Source organism: Littorina saxatilis, linkage group LG9, assembly GCF_037325665.1.
Source record: "Littorina saxatilis isolate snail1 linkage group LG9, US_GU_Lsax_2.0, whole genome shotgun sequence".
NCBI lineage: Eukaryota > Metazoa > Mollusca > Gastropoda > Littorinimorpha > Littorinidae > Littorina > Littorina saxatilis.
In genome coordinates this window covers 18,319,059-18,337,611 of record NC_090253.1, presented here as the reverse complement: position 1 = coordinate 18,337,611, position 18,553 = coordinate 18,319,059, and the positions used below count along the sequence as shown (strand labels likewise).

Here is an 18,553-nt window from a genome sequence, read left to right as displayed (position 1 = left end):
TCTCTGTCTCTGTCTCTCTCTTTAATCAAACAATAGAAACGACATTGAAATTTTCCCCCACCAAGATAAAGTACTTTGATTTATTGTTCATTATTTTTATTTTATTTTCAGAATGTGGCCTTTGAGTGAAAAACGACAGAACTACGTCAGCGTTAAAGATTTTAATGGACTGACGCTCATACACATTCGCCATTATGCCCCCGTACCAAACACAGAGGGTAGACTAGTGCCGACCACAAAAGGTGTTGCCCTGACACCCGCCGAATGGCAGATCCTCAAAAGCATGATTCCTGTCGTGGATGCTGAGATTGATGGACTAACCCGACAGAAGAATAATATTGTTGTTGGAGAAAGCGACTCATGCGCCAACTTTTTGCAGAACATTGAACCCAGCTTCTTTCCTTCCAGCTTCTTGTATCCAGCTCCTGTAGCTACTGCTTCTGCTGCTGACGTCCAAAGCTCGACGCCAGGAACATCAGCAAGTACTTCGCAAGGACCTCCTACAAAGAAAGCGCGACGCTAAGAGGCCAGGGTCTCCTTGCTTTTACACTACAGCTCATTATGGATGAAGTGGTACTTGAGGAACAGAAAGCGAAAGCCAAGAAACTGCTTTTGGAGGCTTACGTCGAAGAAATGGAAGGCTGCATGAAAAAAGTAGTGTCAGAAAAGTGTTACGGGTGCCAAGTTGATCATCCGAGCCAGCGACAGCATGACGTGTGTCTGATGATGGAAGCCGAAGAAAGACTCGAACTCTTTTTCGATACTGCGTGGCAAATAATGTCTGCAGACTCTGTGTTCAAAGTGTGGAAAGACAAATTGACGGACCATTTGTGTGAGTTTGTTCCGTGGTTTGAACTGATTGATTTTTGGCAAACCTCGTGCTCTTCAAAAACATGGAAAAGCAATGTGTTACGGCAATTGTTGGAGGGGGGTGTTGAACTTTAGGCAAAATGTATACCAGTTGCAAACTGTTGTCTGTTGTTGAATGTTGAGTTTTGCGTTGGAGTTTAATATGGACTGATTCAATTATGAAAAATAAATAAAGAAAGAAAAACAAAATCAAGATTTGTTCTCACGTTGTCAGTGAAGTATACATGCGTACGTTTGAGTGTGTGAATGAGCGTGGACACATTAATGTGTCATGAACAAATGTACCTAAACACACACACACACACACACACACACACACACACACACACACACACACACACACACACACACACACACACACACACACACACACACACACACACACACACACACACTCTCTTTCACGCAAAGCAAAAGCAAAAGAAGTGGGTCTTGAACAGTTTAATGAAAGAACTTGAACAACAGGAACAACAACATTTCAAACCAGTGCAGAAAGATTAAAATGCATATTCACCACAGCATAAACAAAGCCATCATTATCACCCATTCGGGTAGATGGAAACAGTTGCAGTATGTCATTCATAGACAGTCCCTTGCAACGAAGTAAGAGAAAGAATAGACAGTAATGTCCACACACAGTAGTGAACAACCCTTGCAGTGTCACGGGATTGTAGTGGTATCTTTCGCCGTGACGAGCCAAGAATCTTCGGAATGTTGGTTGAAACGGAGGCAGACCATAGGAATCAAAATAATCTACATCACCGTGACTCTTCTCCATGTAGATCGCGACCCAGTGTTGACCAGGGCAATGCGCTGGATCTGTGTTGCACACGAGGGCGCAGGGGTAGGAGGAGATTTTCTTAGGAAGTCGATCTCGAGCAAACACACCAGCAAAACATCTCGAGGTCCAGGGGTGCGTCTTTAGCGCCTTTCTGATTTCCTCAGTGTTCATGCTGAGTAGTCGAACAGGACGTTCCGACTGCGATCAATCTCAATGATGTTGTCAAACTCTGCATAGACGATGATGTTGATGGTTCTGGGCAGAGCCTTGGCGAAATGCATCTCCAGACGTACGTTCCCCTCTTTTATGAGCTCAAAGTGGCCCTGATTAGACAGATCAGGCGTGAGATCAAAGGCAAACAAGGTGTACCCTTTATCATAGTCGTCGATGGAGATGTCATTGCCCTCATCTTGGTGCAGTCGTCCTGTTCCCAAGAACAGAGACAAGTAGCTGCGTACAAAATGACGCTCATCAAAATCCGGCTGCAAGGGTTTGGCTGGGACTTGCATTCCATCCACATACAGTGCCAGGAAATTGATAGAGTGATGCTGAAACTCGAAGGGATTGCGAGGGTACGAGCCATTGAAAGCTTCATTGTCCACGCAGCCAATAACAACTCTCCTGGGAAGCTGGCCCAGAAAGAGATTTTCCTGGTTCACAGTCAGGTTGCCGTTGGACACGGAAAAGATCTTGGTTTCTACACGGCGAATGGGGTACTTGACTGTAGTTTTCTCCAGTGCTTTAATGTGCGCTAGTTGCACACTGGGCTGCAGCTTGACTTTTCGGATGTACAGCACAGCAGACTGAAGCTTTACTTTAAAATTGGGGTTCACTGCTCCAGACATCAGGGAAAAGCTATCCTTGGATCTCACTAGCCGAATTCTCATGTTCACTCCATTGATGAGATAACGCTCTTGGAAAAAGAGATCGCCATGAAGACGACCCATGAGCTCCACGCTTTGGCTGCTGGCTGTCCAGCGGCTTCGGGCGGTAAAACCGTCATTTTGACCTGTGTGCATGTGGCCTGCAGTGTCCTTGGCCCACAGAGCTGCTGTAAGGTGTGAAGCTTTGGCCGCTGGTCCGTAGCTGAGAAGCGTTTCAATGTAGGCTCGGTAAGGGTAGGTGTTGGTGGAGGAAGAAACCAGCTTCTCGTTGAGGTTGAGATCCACTTGAGAAAAAAGTGAGTGCAAAAATAGATTTGTAGGGCCCACATTGGCACCTTCGGCCAGGTTAGAGCCATCCTGGTTTGTGATTTTCAGGGAGACGACCAGAAGTGTGTTGGCCAGGTCAATGTAATCATCTCCAGTACCGGCCACGTAGAATTCCAGCGGTCCTTGGTCAGTAAGAGTGGCAACAGGATGGTATTCCACCCACTGCCCATGGTCAATCTGACTCTGAGTGGAAGGCACCGCAAAGAGATCTAGTTCACTTTTCACACAAGCTGAGGAATGAGAGTGCACAAGAGCCATCATGCAAAAATGTCTTTCTTTCTTTTCTTGGATATCTGCTTTCTTGGTGATTGCAGGTTAAGACTGTCGTCTCGGGCAGGGTGTTGTCGTTTTATACCCTTGGGCCTTATGGTGCTGGTGTTGACTGTCTTGGCTCTAACACTGGGAGCCTGGAGAGGCGGTCCCAGGGCACTGGCTAGGTTAGTAAACCATCGCTGCGCACTCCGTTTAGCCCCCTTTTTGGCGACTCGTTTGACATCCTTGCCCCTTAGAGCAGCTTTAGTAACAGCCTGACCTACGTTCAAGACGTCTTTACCCACGCTCTTCATGCCGCTTTTGAGCAGAGGCATGGCTGTGCGCGCGATTCCGCTCAAAATGGCCCCTAACCCATACCCTCGTTGCACGGCTCCACCAACAAAACCAGGCAGGCCACTCCCTGCTTGGTTTGTGTAGTAGTTGTCATAGCTTCCGGCATCCACCTGATGAGGAGTACGGGGTCGCCCCATATTCACTTGTCCACAGAATCAATTCCTTCGACGCAAGTGAAGTGTGATGATCACCTTCCCTAGTTCAAATGGAACAAGTCGGCCCTGGTCATCCTTTATGTTCATTTCCACCGTATCAAACTGTCTCTTGCTAACAGGATGATAGTGTACCGGGTCGAATGTGCGAGACACGTGTGCACCTTGCTTGCCTTCGGTGGGTAACATGCGGAGCAAAGGAACCAAAGTATCTCCCACTATTCTGGGAGTGACCAAATCGCAGTAGACGTAAAAAGCGTAAACACCCATATTTACATCTGCTACACGCTCACTGGTGAAAGTTCCGCTACTAAAGTCATTGATGGTAAATCCCAAGCGTAGCTGCAGATCAGTGCTGAGATGAACCCTTGTCTGGGTTGGTATGATCATCTGCACTTTGCGTGATAGGGGACATTCTCTGAAGGAGATTCCTAAATCATCCACTTGTCCAAGGAGGCGGTTTAGTGTTTGGACAAGGCTTTCCGTAGAAGCGTACAAACCAGGAGGCAGCCCAACACGAGTCCCTGGCAGATTAACATTGAAAGTCGTTGAAGTTCCCGCGACAGAAATTTCATTGAGGTCGCTGTAGTAAACAATGATGTACGTGTTGCTCTCTTCGGGTTCTTCTTTGTTCACTGCAGTAACGTTGTACCAAGTGTGCGGATAGAGGATCTCACTTAGACCCACTTCCCACTCTCCATCTCTCAGGTCCACATGAGTCGGCAGCTTTGTCCGGTAAGCAGACAGCGAGTTTTGCGGGAAGAATTCCAAGGAGCTGTTACTGGGAAGAGTCAGAAACATAACGCGGATAACTCAAAGCAACTCACGCAATGGTTGGGTTAGGCAGCAAATAGCCAAGACTTGCACTCAGCAGGGCCGTCCACAGATTGCTGTCTCCTGATTTGGTGGTTAGATTGTAGAGAGCTACTCCAACCACGCAATAGACAAGTACTACTTGACTGAAGAAAACGGTACTGTTCTTGACAGGAGGAAGGATGCCCCGTGAAAAAACTCTTTTCCAAAGGGGTTGCCGCTTTTCTTCTTCAGCTTCTTTCTTCAACAAGCTTTCAGGCAGAGGAGAGTCCAGTGTGAGTCTTGCCTTTGCCATGGCTGATTGTAAAATGAGAGCGGAGGCGGTATCTTTACCTTTTATGTTGTACCAAGAGATCCTTCTCGTCTATCCAAGAATCAAAGGAAGCTGGGTAACCTAGCCAACGTACCAACACTTTGACCTGTCCGTTGGGCTGACGTTTCTTTTGGAGCACTCTTTCAATGAGATACACCTCTTTGGAAGCCACCTTCTGTAGTTCTTCCGCGTAAAATGTTCCTTCCAACACATCACCCTGATCATCCATCAAGATATACACTGGAGGAATGGAATGGGGTAAATGCCGTACCACCGTAAACAGTTCTTCACTCCAGTTAGGTAGATAGCCTTTCTTGAATGTGCGCCGAACTTTACTGATGCGTACTCGGTCACCCGGTTGAAATTTCAGCTTTCTCTTGGGCAGGGTCTCATTACTAACGCCGTACAGATTTTGCCAGACCTGCTCGCTGTTGTCGTTGTTGACTTGTAGAGGGGTCATCTTGATGCTGCGATGAAAGGATTTGTTGTAGGCGTGTACCAAATCCTTCAACACATCCAAGTAGCGAGATGTATTGTTGCGTGTAAAGTATCTCCACATCCGTGTCTTCAACGTGCGATTGAATCGCTCCACGATGCTAGCTTTGATATCTTCGTTTTGTGTTGTAAAAAAGGAAACCTCATTCTCCTTTAAAAACGTCTGGAAAGGTCGATTGGTAAACTCACCGCCTTTGTCGGTTTGTAAAGCTCGAGGCTTGCGGCCTTGTTGAAAAATGTTTTCAAAGGCAAGCACGAGAGATTTTCCGGTTTTGTCTCGCAAAGGCACCACCCATGCATACTTGGAAAAGACATCAATGCAGGTCAGTAGATACTTGAAGCCATCGTTTTGTTTGGACAAACCAGCAAGATCAACCAAGTCTGCTTGCCACTGGTGATCGATTCCACCAACAACAATACGACGACGTGGAAAGCGATGGCGAACCGGTTTGTGTAGCGTGTAAGTGTCTTGACTGGATAACCACTTTTCAACTTTGAGACGTGCCACCTTTTTCTTGGAGTTGAGGTTCTGGTGAAGTGCTTTGACTCCTCCAAAACTGCCAGGTTGTTTTGGATTGTAGTACCTTCGTTTGTACGCAGCTGCTTCTTCTTTGGTCTTCCTCGATGGGTTGCCAGAGGACGCAGATTTCTTCTTCTTCTTCATTGTCTAGTAGGGCTTCCACTGACTGAGAATTTTTTGTTGCTGCTGTAGTCTCAGCTGCTTCCGGTTCGGTCGACTCCGCGATGACTCTGTAGAAGTCTGCTCTTCTCCAGGATCTTGGGGCCATGTGGCTTTTTCTGCTACTGCTCCTCCATTTATGGCAGCCCAACGTTCAGGATGGCCAATGAAATCTTGAGGCACGTTGATCTCTTTCAAAGCCTTTGCAAATGTTTTCCATCCCATGGGTTCAAATCGTTTTCGACGTCGAAGAACGTCATTCAAGAGATCCGTCATACGTGTGTCTGGAATAACTTTATCTTTGTAGATCATTTGTCCTTGGGCATTCCAGCTTAAGTTGGGGTGTTCTTTGAGTCTTTGGATAAGCAATCGCGCTTTACTCTTCATTGTTTTGGGTACACTTTCCAACATCTCTCGCTCAATGCTATCACTGGATTTATCTGTATCCGGGGTTGCCGTGTCTGTGTTGACAACCGATGTAGGCAGACCCGATGCAGGCCGAAAAGGATTCAATTTTTGCTGACCATACACCAGGTAGCGTCGAAGCACTTGGTTATACATAGTCACCTTATCGTGCATTTCCAACCCTGAGGTACTGAGAACGTGTTGCATTTCTTGATCCAAGGCTTGCAGCGTCCGACTCACGGCGGTATCTGGATCAGCCCAAGTTGGTGTCGGGGTAGTAGGCGGTTCCCATGGTGTACCTGGTTGAGGCTGTGACTGTGGCTGTTGTGGTAGAAGCGCATCCTTTGGCAGTACTCGAGGATCCACCAAGACCATTTTCTTTGCATACTTCATTTTAGAAACAAACTGGCAATCAGTCCAGCAAGGGGTGCAAGAAGCGCTGACAAAAAGCCGCCGGTTTGTACTACTTTCTTTTTAGCTGAAAGACTGGTTGATTTCTTTGTCAGATTTCGGAGCTGCCCCTGGTAGCGCCTTAGTCGTTCTTTTTGGTGCTTAGTTAATGGCACATTACCTTTCAGAATATTGGAAGCACATTCACACACACAGTTGATAAGGTCTCTGTCTGCTCCACGCAAGATGATACGAATCAGCTGAGATGTAGCTCTGCTTAACACGCGCAGTGTTTCAGCGTGACGACGCAAGCGTGGTGTCATGACGTAATGATGCTTCGCGGATACGGACCGAAGTTTTTATGCCTTATGGTGTGGTAGGTAAACTGTTTGCAAATGATCAGTCGTGTCAGGAATGATATAAGTGCGAAGTCGCATTGATTCAGGCGTGTCTTGTTTGAGATCAACGAGAAGGTATCCATGTGGATCTTGCGTGGCGTCTTCAAAAGCTTCTTGAACAAAATGAATATGCCCAGGGTACATTTGCTTTGCCAAGTGATTGATTTGTTGTTTGTCTCGAGGGTTTTTAAAAATGACCAGATACTGAGCGTTAAGACTGATGGTGCGATGCTCTTTATTTTTATCAAACAAGTTTTGCACCAGATACATAACACTGACACTGCGGTGGTGGCTCCCCTTGGTAAACAGCTGCGTGACTCGTTCGTCAGCTTCAGCCATAAGGTCATCTAGCACAAGAAGAGAGGGTTTGGTCGAGTCAAAGCGAGTCAGATCTGGTATACCCTCCACAAAATCAACAGGAAGGCTAGCACGAAGTTGGTCATATGTAGTTTGCCATTCTCCATAAGCCCAGACGATTCGCTCGGGGGCAGAAGGTGAGACTAAATGAGGTAAGTTTTTCAAGAAGCGCGTAACAAAGTGTGTTTTTCCACAGCCAGTGGGCCCAGCAATAACACACGTGAATGGATGAACCCATCGTGGATCCATCTAGTTGAAAGATGTAGATGTAAGCAAATGTGCGTTTGGGTTTGATGTGAACGCACTGCTAACCAAGCAGAAAATGATGTGCTGTGTCAGTGCTCGTCTCTTTTTATACACACACACACACACACACACACACACACACACACACACACACACACACACACACACACACACACACACAGTCACACAATCATCAAACACGAATTCAATGTAGCAATACAAAACATTTATTGAATACTAACTTTCTGATTTGAAGACATTGAAATAGTAAATGACAACTTGAAATATTTCTAACTTTTAACACATAACATAACATATTGTAAAAAAAAAAATCACAGTCCAATTTACATCTCAGCTGTAACGTACCGAAAGTCAAACACATCACAGGGCAAGGGGTTCAGTTGACACTCCATCTTGCAGGACTTTCCTCTTTGGGTAAAAGTAGGACAACGCGTTCTTGGTCTGTTGGTAAGTGAATACCGATTTGCCGTCAGTCTTGAAACCCCGGTTGATGCCGCTGCCGCTGGTTTGCTGCTGAAGCACCTGCAGGTATTGGTCTTTGTTGATGTCATTGAGCCTCTTGTTCAGGCCTTTGCAGCTCAGTTTATTATGATCACCAAAGCAAAAGTAAGTTTTGCTGCACAGTGCCACAATGCCATCTCCCTCCCACTCTACCTTGAAGAGTCCAGGCGTTCTCTTGTCGTATGCCGCACGATCAGTGCAGTCCGAGCAGCCACGCGATGACCAGGAGTTTCGCTGTAGCTTGGTCGCTGTGAAGTCCTCCTGATGACCGTCGCAGGCTTGGGCTGGGAACCACGAGTGAAAGGCTTCGTAAAACTGAGGAAGCAGGTCAGGTCTGACAGCATCATCCAATGACTCTGTGGACAAGGCCAAATACAACGAATCCGTGTCCATCTCACACAGCTGAAAGTCTTCTTTGTCAAGAAAAGTGTTGAGAAAGTCGTAGTTAAACTGCAGCATCCTCAGCTTTGCGTACTGGTAGACGAACAGCCCAATCTGAAGAGGAAGATTCCACTTGAGCGTGGCTTTGGAGCTTTCCACTTCGATGCACTCTTCCCCCAGCTCTGTGAGTGATCGAAAACGCTTGTCGTTGATAAGCTTTTCAGCTTTCTGCTTGTCTGCGTATTTGACGTCGCGGTGTTTGGCGATGTTGGTCAGAGTTTTGCCGTAGGCGCTGTTTCCTAGCAGCTTGAACGTGTCCGCAAGGATGGCTTTGGATGGATCTTTGTCGCCTGATCTTCGGGCACTGGAGACGGTCTCACCGAACTCGAGAAAACACCTCTGAGGGCGGTACTCAATGACTTTGTGTATGGTTGTGACCACAAGTCCATGGTTCAGGTACCACTGGAGGAGTGGGGTGGCGAGTAGAATTTTGTCTCCAAAGAAACTGCTGATCAGCATTCTGCGAGGTTGTCCCATGATCTTTTCTTTTTCAGCGTAGCTTCTCATCAGGTCGCCTATGTCGTCAACGGACACTTGGGTGTTCTTGAATATCGGGGGAAAGTCAGAGAACTTGGGTTTGAGACTCTCAGGAACGTGGATGTCACACTCTACAAAACCGAATATGGTTCCTTTCTCAATGGCTCGCTTCATTGCTGTTTGGGTCATCGGTCCGTAGAGCTTTGTCGAGACAAAAGTTTCTTTGAGAAACTCTCTGAGTTTGGCGTTGGTTCTTTTCTCCCGAGCCCACTCGCACTCCCACATCTCCACGACTTGGACCTTTGCCTCGCAGCGCAGGTATGCCGTCGTCTGCTTGGTGTTTGCCCGGAGCTCGGAAAAGGGTTTCTTGCTTTTGGGATGTATTTTCCCATATTTCTGCATGCCTTCGCAGTTGTGGCCGTGCCACAGGCATCCGTGAAATTGGTACGCTGTGTTGCTCGAGCCGTTCCACCCATCCACAGGAACTTTCTTGGGCCCCAGGGTCATTTCATGGCCGTTGAACTTGTGTCTGAGTTTTCTTCCTGTTTCCTTGGCTGTCCATTCCAACCACTCTCGGGCCATCTGACCATAGTAGTCCGTCTTTTCCGCTCGAAAGTTGTTTTCTTTGCTGCGAATGGTGGGATGTTCTGTGGGCATTTCCTGCATCAGGCTCCACAGGTATAAGGCATTGGCATCATACCCCACGACCGATTTGCAAAGCTTGCCGCCACGGATGCGAGTGACGTCTCTTTCGTGGTATCGGTGAAAGATGACACTTGGGCCTCCCACGATGCTGTCTCTCATGCAGTGGTGAACGTCTTCTTGCTTTCTCCCCATGAGTGAAAAGTAAACAGACGGGGGCATCGTTTTGAAGAGGTAGCGGAGGGTCAACCCAGGCACGCTGATGGCATCTTTTAGCATGTCAAGCCCCAGCGACTGATAAAACTCTGTTTGTTTTTCCAGGGCTTCGAGGAATGGAGCGACATCCTTGTTGTTGTACCACACTAGAAAGTCACTGAGTGTGGTCATTCCTTCCGAGACCCAAACCCGCTGACAGTAGGCGTAGTCGTCGTCAGAAATGTCTGTGTTCCTGAGGTTACTGTGAAAGGCGTTCTGGGGTGGAAGTGCTGTCTCGTCGAGTTGTGCCAGGTCGTGGATGTACTCGTACGGAAAGAAGCCTTTTTGTTCGTGAACGTCGTATGCTGCCAGGTACTTGGAGTATGAAAATCCTGGTGCAATGAAGTTGGTGATGTCCAGGAACTTCAGTTTTTCAGTGCTCACGCACATGAAAGTGTTTTCTCTTTTGACCGTAAACTTGAAGGGGCCTTCTTCTTCTTCCTCTCCTTCTTTTTCTTCTTTCCGGGGCTTTTCTGCTGCCTCTTCTGATGCCTCGTTGTCCAACCCTTCATCCTGTTTCTTTGCAAGGTGCAGGAAATGATGTATGAAGAAAGGTTTCATGACATTGAAGTCATATCGCCCGCTGTTAAAACCAACCACGGGGAGCTCTTGGAGGTAGTTTTGCAAGATTTTCTGCAGAACCACGGCTGGCATGTTGGTCCAAGAAGGTCCCGATGTTCCCCGGATTCCCTCTTCCGTCGTTTTATCCCTGTCTTGCATTTCTCTTTCTTCTTGTAGGACACGGTCGTTCAGTACGCTGATAGCCTGACTGTACTTGGACCGCATGAGTTCAGTTGATCTGTCTGAGATCTCCTCCAGGTAGACTAGCATGTCTGACACCAGTTGCTGAGGGTCCCCCGTGCTGACGAAACATCTTGGTTCCTCGAAGTCAGGCACATTGGACGCCACGGACACGCTCATGGGGATGTGTTTGGCTTTGAAGACTGTTTTTGACTGTTGCCGAGGAAGATCTATGGCATCCATGTACACCTCAAAGTCGAAGGTTGCTCGGTAAGGGAAAACAGCATCATCGTCATCGAGCACTCCGTTCAACGCCAGGATTTCCAAGGCGGTCGGGGTCGGCTGGTACACACCACCCGGGAAGAGTTCATCTGGAGAGTGTCCTTTGCAGGTTTTCTCGTGTCTTCGAAGTCGGCTCTCTTTTTTCCAGAGTTTGCCGCATTTGCCGCAAGAAAAGGCATGGGCCGCTTGGTCAATGTTGGTAATGAAACAAAAATGGCGACCTTGTTTCAGAACCCGAAGCGTCTTTTCATGCTTCCTCCCACTGCGTCTCAGAGCCACGAGATTGGACTTGTTCTGCTCGTCATAGGTGAAGACGTCGATGTTCACCTTGAAGTGGTCTTCTACGTGCTCCAGATCTTTTAATTGGACTCCGACGAAGCCTGTCTTGTCCCATCTGCCGGTGTACTGCTGGAACAGGTCTTTGGTCTTTTTTTCCAGAGCCATGACTTGAGCCCCAAAGTGGAGTGCCAAACATCTGAACAAACAGAGGTTGTCGTCAAGACGCCCATTCTGGTCTTTGTCTAGACTGATGATGGCATGGTTTCTACGAATGAACTCTGGAAGTGGCTCTTCGCAGCAGCCCATGGGAAAATCTGGTAACTTGTTGATGAAGAAGGTTGTTGATGCAATGTGATGCAGTGCCCACTTGGTGTCCTCTCGGTGTTGTTTCGCCATTTCCATGACGTCTTTTTCTCTGAGGTTTTCCAGAAAGGCCACAAAATCTTCTCGGTTGTTGATGAGATGCGGCTGCTCAAACAACCTGGCGTTGTTTTGACTCGAATGAAAGTACTTGAACTCCATGGTTTCAATATGGAACAGAACAAAACTGTGACTTGCGTTGATCTTGAAACGCATCGGATGTGATTCAAAGATGTTGGTCACGAGTTCTTGATCCCACAATGGCATATTCCAGTTGTTCCATCTGATGTTGGACGTGTTCTGAACTGGACCGTAGTGGTGGTGTGTTCGGATGGAGTCCCAGTGCTCTCTATACAGTTCGTATAAAGCGGCATCACAGTCCTCCGGTAGGGTTACTGTTTCCAGAGGTTCTTCATCCCACAGTGACACAGGCGCTTCTTCGACCTCCTCCATAGCTCGTTCTTCTCCTCCCTCTTCTTCCTCTGCCATAGCTTGGTTTTCTTCCTCCTTCTCTTCTACGGCTTGCTCCTCCTCCTCCTCCTTCTCCTCTTCTCTATTTTCATCTTCCATCCTCTCTTCCCTAGCAGCTTGCTCTCCAACTTTTACCTTCTTTGCAGGCGGTTGGATTTCCGCTGGCTCTTGAGGTCTCTTGTCGGCTCTTTCGTGACCCTGAAGGTGACGCTGGAGGGCATCGGTCCGGGAGAAGGCTCTGCCACAGCGGTCACAGACATGACTAAAACTGTTTTTATGTTGGCTCCGTTTGTGCCGGTCCCGATTCGTTCGACGGCTGAAGTTTTTGCCACACTGGTCACACTTATAGTCTGGAGCCATCTTGTTAGGTGCAGCAACAGCAGTGGGAGTGACGGCAGCGAAAGAAGCAGCAGCAGTAGCAGCAGCAGCAGTAGAAGATGAAGAGGCAAAGGTGGTCTTGAAGGTGGCTGCTCAAAATGGTCTCCTGATAATCTTTGGTATGATGTAAGATGCCGTAATGACCCATCCCCGAAGCAGAGATTATATACCCTTTTTATTTGTGTACTCTTGTTTGCCATTGGTTCAAAGATAGCGTGACGCTTAGGTATATAGCGTGACGCTTAGGTATTCCAGACGAGTCCAGACTTGTCCATCGACGTGCTGCTGCGCGATTGGTTAAGAGGCGTCATTCCCAGCCTGTTTTTCCCGCGCTGTCCGCTGATTGGCCCAGAGATAGCGTCACTTGGGAACAATCGAGACAAGTCCAGACTCGCCCAGACTTGCCCAAACTCGTCGGCTGACGCGATTGCTCGGAAGACGTCATTCCTCGTTACGTACGTCATCATTCAAATGACGTCATATCTGTAAACAAGGGGCATAAGCTGGGAACAATCGAGACAAGTCCAGACTCGCCCAGACTTGCCCAAACGCGTCGGCTGACGCGATTGCTCGGAAGACGTCATTCCTCGTTACATACGTCATCATTCAAATGACGTCATATCTGTAATCAAGGGACATAAGCAGTTTCTTGGCTTTCGCTTTCTGTTCCTCAAGTACCACTTCATCCATAATGAGCTGTAGTGTAAAAGCAAGGAGACCCTGGCCTCTTAGCGTCGCGCTTTCTTTGTAGGAGGTCCTTGCGAAGTACTTGCTGATGTTCCTGGCGTCGAGCTTTGGACGTCAGCAGCAGAAGCAGTAGCTACAGGAGCTGGATACAAGAAGCTGGAAGGAAAGAAGCTGGGTTCAATGTTCTGCAAAAAGTTGGCGCATGAGTCGCTTTCTCCAACAACAATATTATTCTTCTGTCGGGTTAGTCCATCAATCTCAGCATCCACGACAGGAATCATGCTTTTGAGGATCTGCCATTCGGCGGGTGTCAGGGCAACACCTTTTGTGGTCGGCACTAGTCTACCCTCTGTGTTTGGTACGGGGGCATAATGGCGAATGTGTATGAGCGTCAGTCCATTAAAATCTTTAACGCTGACGTAGTTCTGTCGTTTTTCACTCAAAGGCCACATTCTGAAAATAAAATAAAAATAATGAACAATAAATCAAAGTACTTTATCTTGGTGGGGGAAAATTTCAATGTCGTTTCTATTGTTTGATTAAAGAGAGAGAGAGAGAGAGAGAGACAGAGACAGAGACAGAGACAGAGACAGAGACAGAGAGACAGTTGGAGTTGCTACTCACTTTCAGTATTGTTGATCCACGAAGGCTGGCACTGAAGAAAAGAGTGGAGCGTAATGGTCCCAGTCCAAGTTGAATAGGAAATATATAGCCTGTTTTTCCCGCGCTGTCCGCTGATTGGCCCAGAGATAGCGTCACTTGGGAACATTCGAGACAAGTCCAGACTCGCCCAGACTTGTCCAAACTCGTCGGCTGACGCGATTGCTCGGAAGACGTCATTCCTCCTTACGTACGTCATCATTCAAATGACGTCATATATGTAATCAAGGGACATTACTCGATCGCACATCCATTAAGGGACAGCACTCGTGCTCTCTTCCTACCCTCTGTGGATCTCATAACAGGGGACACCACTCAGCTCTGACTCTTGACGTCATGCTACACCACACGTCACCAGGATGACATCACAGATTCCCACAATTCCGTTTATCAGGGATTTACGTCATTTCCGATCCCTATGACCACACTTCCGCTCGCTTATGACGTCCCACCCATTGCGTCATATCAACCAACGCGTCACTTACAATTACGTCACCGAACTATGACGTCAACGCCATGAGATCCACATGAGATCCACACATGAGATCCACATGAGATCCACACATGAGATCCACATGAGATCCACAATAGTGGGTAAATTGACCCTACTATACTACTGGCATATAAAGTTTTTATGAAATGACACGGCAATTAATGCTTTAATTTGGGTTTGAAATCTGTTGCAATTTGGCCAAGTTTAGCATGAATAAAAAGGATGGCTGGTCGATACTCTGCGGCCAAGACACCGCTGACTCACTGTCTTGGTAACACAAGCCTTATAAGCCTCATTCGCATAAAACGGCTAATACTTGATTAGTTTACAAATCTTTTCTTTTCAAATAAATTAAATGTTTATATTTATAGATACAGAGGGTGATAACCAATGCGTTGCAATCATGTTGTAATCTGTTGTAAAAGATTGTCATACAAATCATATGTTTTACAATTAAAAGTAACTGATCTTGTCACGTCCAGGTGCACGGAGCCCCTAGGGCTTTTAGTCATGCCTCAAGCAGCTGTCCGGTTGACAAAAAACCCACTTTCATTGACTTTCAAAAACAGCATTTTTTTTTAACGAATTAATTGTGATCATTCTCCGGGCAGAAAAGCATGGTCCTCGATCAGGCTCACATCAGGCACTGCATGTGAACTAATTACGTAAAAAGCCCCCTTAACTTTAAAACAAGTCGCGTAAGGCGAAATTACTACATTTAGTCAAGCTGTGGAACTCACAGAATGAAACTGAACGTAGTCCGCCGCTAGTGCAAAAGGCAGTGAAAGTGACGAGCCTGTTTGGCGCGGTAGCGGTTGCGCTGTGCTTTATAGCACGCTTTACTGTACTTCTCTTCGTTTTAAGTTTGTGAGCGTGTTTTTAATCCAAACATATCATATCTATATGTTTTTGAAATCAGGAACCGACAAGGAATAAGATGAAATTGTTTTTAAATCGATTTCGGAAATTTAATTTTGATCATAATTTTTATATTTTTATATTTTTAATTTTCAGAGCTTGTTTTTAATCCAAATATAACATATTCATATGTTTTTGGAATCAGAACATGATAAAGAATAAGATGAACGTAAATTTGGATCGTTTTATAAAAAAATTTTTTTTTACAATTTTCAGATTTTTAATGACCAAAGTCATTAATTAATTTTTAAGCCACCAAGCTGAAATGCAATACCGAAGTCCGGCCTTCGTCGAAGATTGCTTGGCCAAAATTTCAATCAATTTGATTGAAAAATGAGGGTGTGACAGTGCCGCCTCAACTTTTACAAAAAGCCGAATATGACGTCATCAAAGACATTTATCGAAAACATGAAAAAAACTTCCGGGGATATCATTCCCAGGAACTCTCATGTAAAATTTCATAAAGATTGGTCCAGTAGTTTAGTCTGAATCGCTCTACACACACACACGCACAGACACACACACACACACACACACACACACACACACACACACACACACACACACTTGTATACACCACACCCTCGTCTCGATTCCCCCCTCTACGTTAAAACATTTAGTCAAAATTTGACTAAATGTAAAAACCAAACACCGGATATGACGTCATCAAAGACATTCATTTAAAAAAAAATACGAGTATCAAGCTTTCAAACCAAAAGGTTTCACAACAACACTTGGACTTACATCTTTGTAGCTGTCGATTCGTTGCTGTGGTCAGATTGGTATCTAAAATCAAAACTTTTGTCCGCCCTTTTGCTGACCGCCAAACTGCTGACCGCCCTGTTGCTGACCGCCCTGTTGCTGACCGCCGAACTGTTGCTGTGGTCTGCCGTACTGCTGTTGCTGACCGCCCTGTTGCTGTGGTCTGCCGTACTGCTGTTGCTGACCGCCCTGTTGCTGACCGCCTTGTTGCTGTGGTCTGCCGTACTGCTGTTGCTGACCGCCTTGTCCACCCTGTTGCTGGCCGCCCTGTTGCTGTGGTCTGCCGTACTGCTGTTGCTGACCGCCCTGTTGCTGACCGCCTTGTTGCTGACCGCCTGGTCCACCCTGTTGTTGACCGCCAGGTCCGCCCTGTTGTTGACCGCCAGGTCCGCCCTGTTGCTGACCGCCTTGTCCGCCCTGTTGCTGACCGCCTGGTCCGCCCTGTTGCTGACCGCCTTGTTGCTGTGGTCTGCCGCCCTGTTGCTGACCGCCTGGTCCGCCCTGTTGCTGACCGCCTTGTTGCTGTGGTCTGCCGAACTGCTGTTGCTGACCGCCTGGTCCACCCTGTTGCTGACCGCCTGGTCCGCCCTGTTGCTGACCGCCCTGTTGCTGACCGCCCTGTTGCTGTGGTCTGCCGAACTGCTGTTGCTGACCGCCTGGTCCGCCCTGTTGCTGACCGCCTGGTCCGCCCTGTTGCTGACCGCCTTGTTGCTGACCGCCCTGTTGCTGACCGCCCTGTTGCTGTGGTCTGCCGTACTGCTGTTGGCCGCCCTGTCGCTGACCGCCTTGTTGCTGACCGCCCTGTTGCTGTGGCCTGCCGTACTGCTGTTGGCCGCCCTGTTGCTGACCGCCCTGTTGCTGACCGCCCTGTTGCTGTGGTCTGCCGTACTGCTGTTGGCCGCCCTGTTGCTGACCGCCTTGTTGCTGTGGTCTGCCGTACTGCTGTTGGCCGCCTTTCTGCTGACCGCCGAACTGAGCAGCTGCTAGAGTTGCGAGAAGGGTCAAGGTCACGATCTTCCACATGTTGGCAGATTTGTTTAAACTAGGCTGGAAAAGATAAAAAGTCCCGTAAAGCAAGATGAAAACACTTCGGCAATCTGTCCGCGATCCTGTACAGGTCTCCTGCAATACATTCAGTCAAATTGACTGAATGTCAAAAGGAAATCATATTTCAACTTTGCATATTGGCCCAAGTGCTTCAGGAAGGTAAAGCAAATGTGTTTATTTCGTTTATGTGAATCATTTCTGCTGATTTCTACTCCTTCTTTTTTTAACGCTCTTTATCTCTTTCTCTGCGGTATTATATTAAGGAACTAAAATGGATGAAATAATAGCAGAGTGAAAGAAAGAGTGATAGGTGAAAGAGAAGACAGAAGGAAAAAAAACGCGTCAGTTTTCTGGGAGAAACAGTCTGCATCCTTGGGCAAAGAATCTTAAAAGGCAGCCAATACAACGTACACTATTGCAAGTACTCACCAAGACGATGTTGTGAATCGGAAGGTCTGGCAGACGATAGATGACAACTCCAGGACTCTGCCGGCTTTTATACACACATCTCTCCCCAAACGGCCCACACAGGTGAAACATCATATCAACCTACATGAAGACAACAGGCGGCATGGAGACAATAGCAAACTGTTGGGTCAATTTTCACATCCAATAATGCAACGATTGTTTTAGAACATGCGAGCCTTCTTGTCGAGATTTTAATTTTGTTCGAGTTAAAGTGGACACAGCTCCACATTCAATCATACTCATGACTCACTCTGTTGCGTGTGTGCTTGAGTTGTCTGAGCATACAAAATATTAGAAGTAACAATGCCGCATGCAATGGGTACAAAAACTATGTACTGTAAATTAAATTAAAAATAAGGTAAATAAAACTGTTCGACAGGTGTTTGGACAACTCGTATAGAATAGAACAATGAAGCATCAGCCACAGTTCAACATCGACAGACCAAACCGCGAGAGCTTTTGAAAGTTGTTTTTTTTACAAAGACAGATGGTTGCTTAAAACAAAAGTATTATAGATCAAGGAACAGATACGTGCGTCAGAGAGGAAATATCGTAACATATGTTTAGAACTAATACAGTGGAACCTCCCGTAACGACCTCTCCCCAAAACGACCCCCTCCTTTTGCCGACCGAAACTCTCGGCACGGATGCCTTTCACACTGTAACTAACCTCCCAAGAACGACCCCCTCCTTTTGCCGACCGAAACTCTCGGCACGGATGCCTTTCACACTGTAACTAACCTCCCAAGAACGACGCCTTCCTTTTTCAGACGACCGACCTAAAAACATAGGGTCAATAACGACTTTGACCTTTTTACCAGTGAGTGTCAAAGTTGGTAATTACCCAGCACACGGGAACACACACGCTATTAGTCACGCATCGAGTCAGGCGTGGTAGTCCGTAGTCAGTAGTGCGTGCAAGTCCAGTGGCCGACGGCTGTCCTCGTCTCAACT

General features: G+C 47.1%; 3 protein-coding genes across 3 annotated transcripts in view; all 3 read right to left on the bottom strand.

The window, feature by feature from the left end:
* LOC138975470 (protein argonaute-2-like) overlaps positions 1–17,710 on the bottom strand; it is an 18,784-nt gene extending 1,074 nt beyond the window's left edge. The window contains exons 1-2 of the mRNA XM_070348155.1: positions 17,561–17,710; positions 16,067–17,131 (exon numbers count right to left, since the gene is read on the bottom strand). Of these exons, the coding sequence (XP_070204256.1) occupies positions 16,115–17,131; positions 17,561–17,674 (1,131 nt within the window). The 5' untranslated portion in view covers positions 17,675–17,710 and the 3' untranslated portion in view covers positions 16,067–16,114. The remainder of the gene's footprint in view (positions 1–16,066; positions 17,132–17,560) is intronic.
* On the bottom strand, positions 1,819–3,120 carry LOC138977117 (uncharacterized protein F54H12.2-like). The gene has a single exon (XM_070350027.1). The coding sequence runs from the start codon at positions 3,118–3,120 to the stop codon at positions 1,819–1,821; it is 1,302 nt and encodes a 433-aa protein (XP_070206128.1).
* On the bottom strand, positions 7,904–14,531 carry LOC138975469 (uncharacterized). Its single transcript, XM_070348154.1, has 2 exons — positions 13,876–14,531; positions 7,904–13,704 (listed from the first exon to the last, which is right to left on the bottom strand). Exon 2 carries the CDS (start codon positions 12,544–12,546, stop codon positions 8,098–8,100), a length of 4,449 nt encoding a protein of 1,482 aa, XP_070204255.1. The 5' UTR covers positions 12,547–13,704; positions 13,876–14,531; the 3' UTR covers positions 7,904–8,097.
* Positions 17,711–18,553: the final 843 nt, after the last annotated feature.

Excerpts from the sequence above, each read along its gene's own strand:
- LOC138977117 (XM_070350027.1), bottom strand. The coding sequence starts at position 3,120 with ATGGCTCTTGTGCACTCTCATTCCTCAGCTTGTGTGAAAAGTGAACTA.
- LOC138975469 (XM_070348154.1), bottom strand. The coding sequence starts at position 12,546 with ATGGCTCCAGACTATAAGTGTGACCAGTGTGGCAAAAACTTCAGCCGT.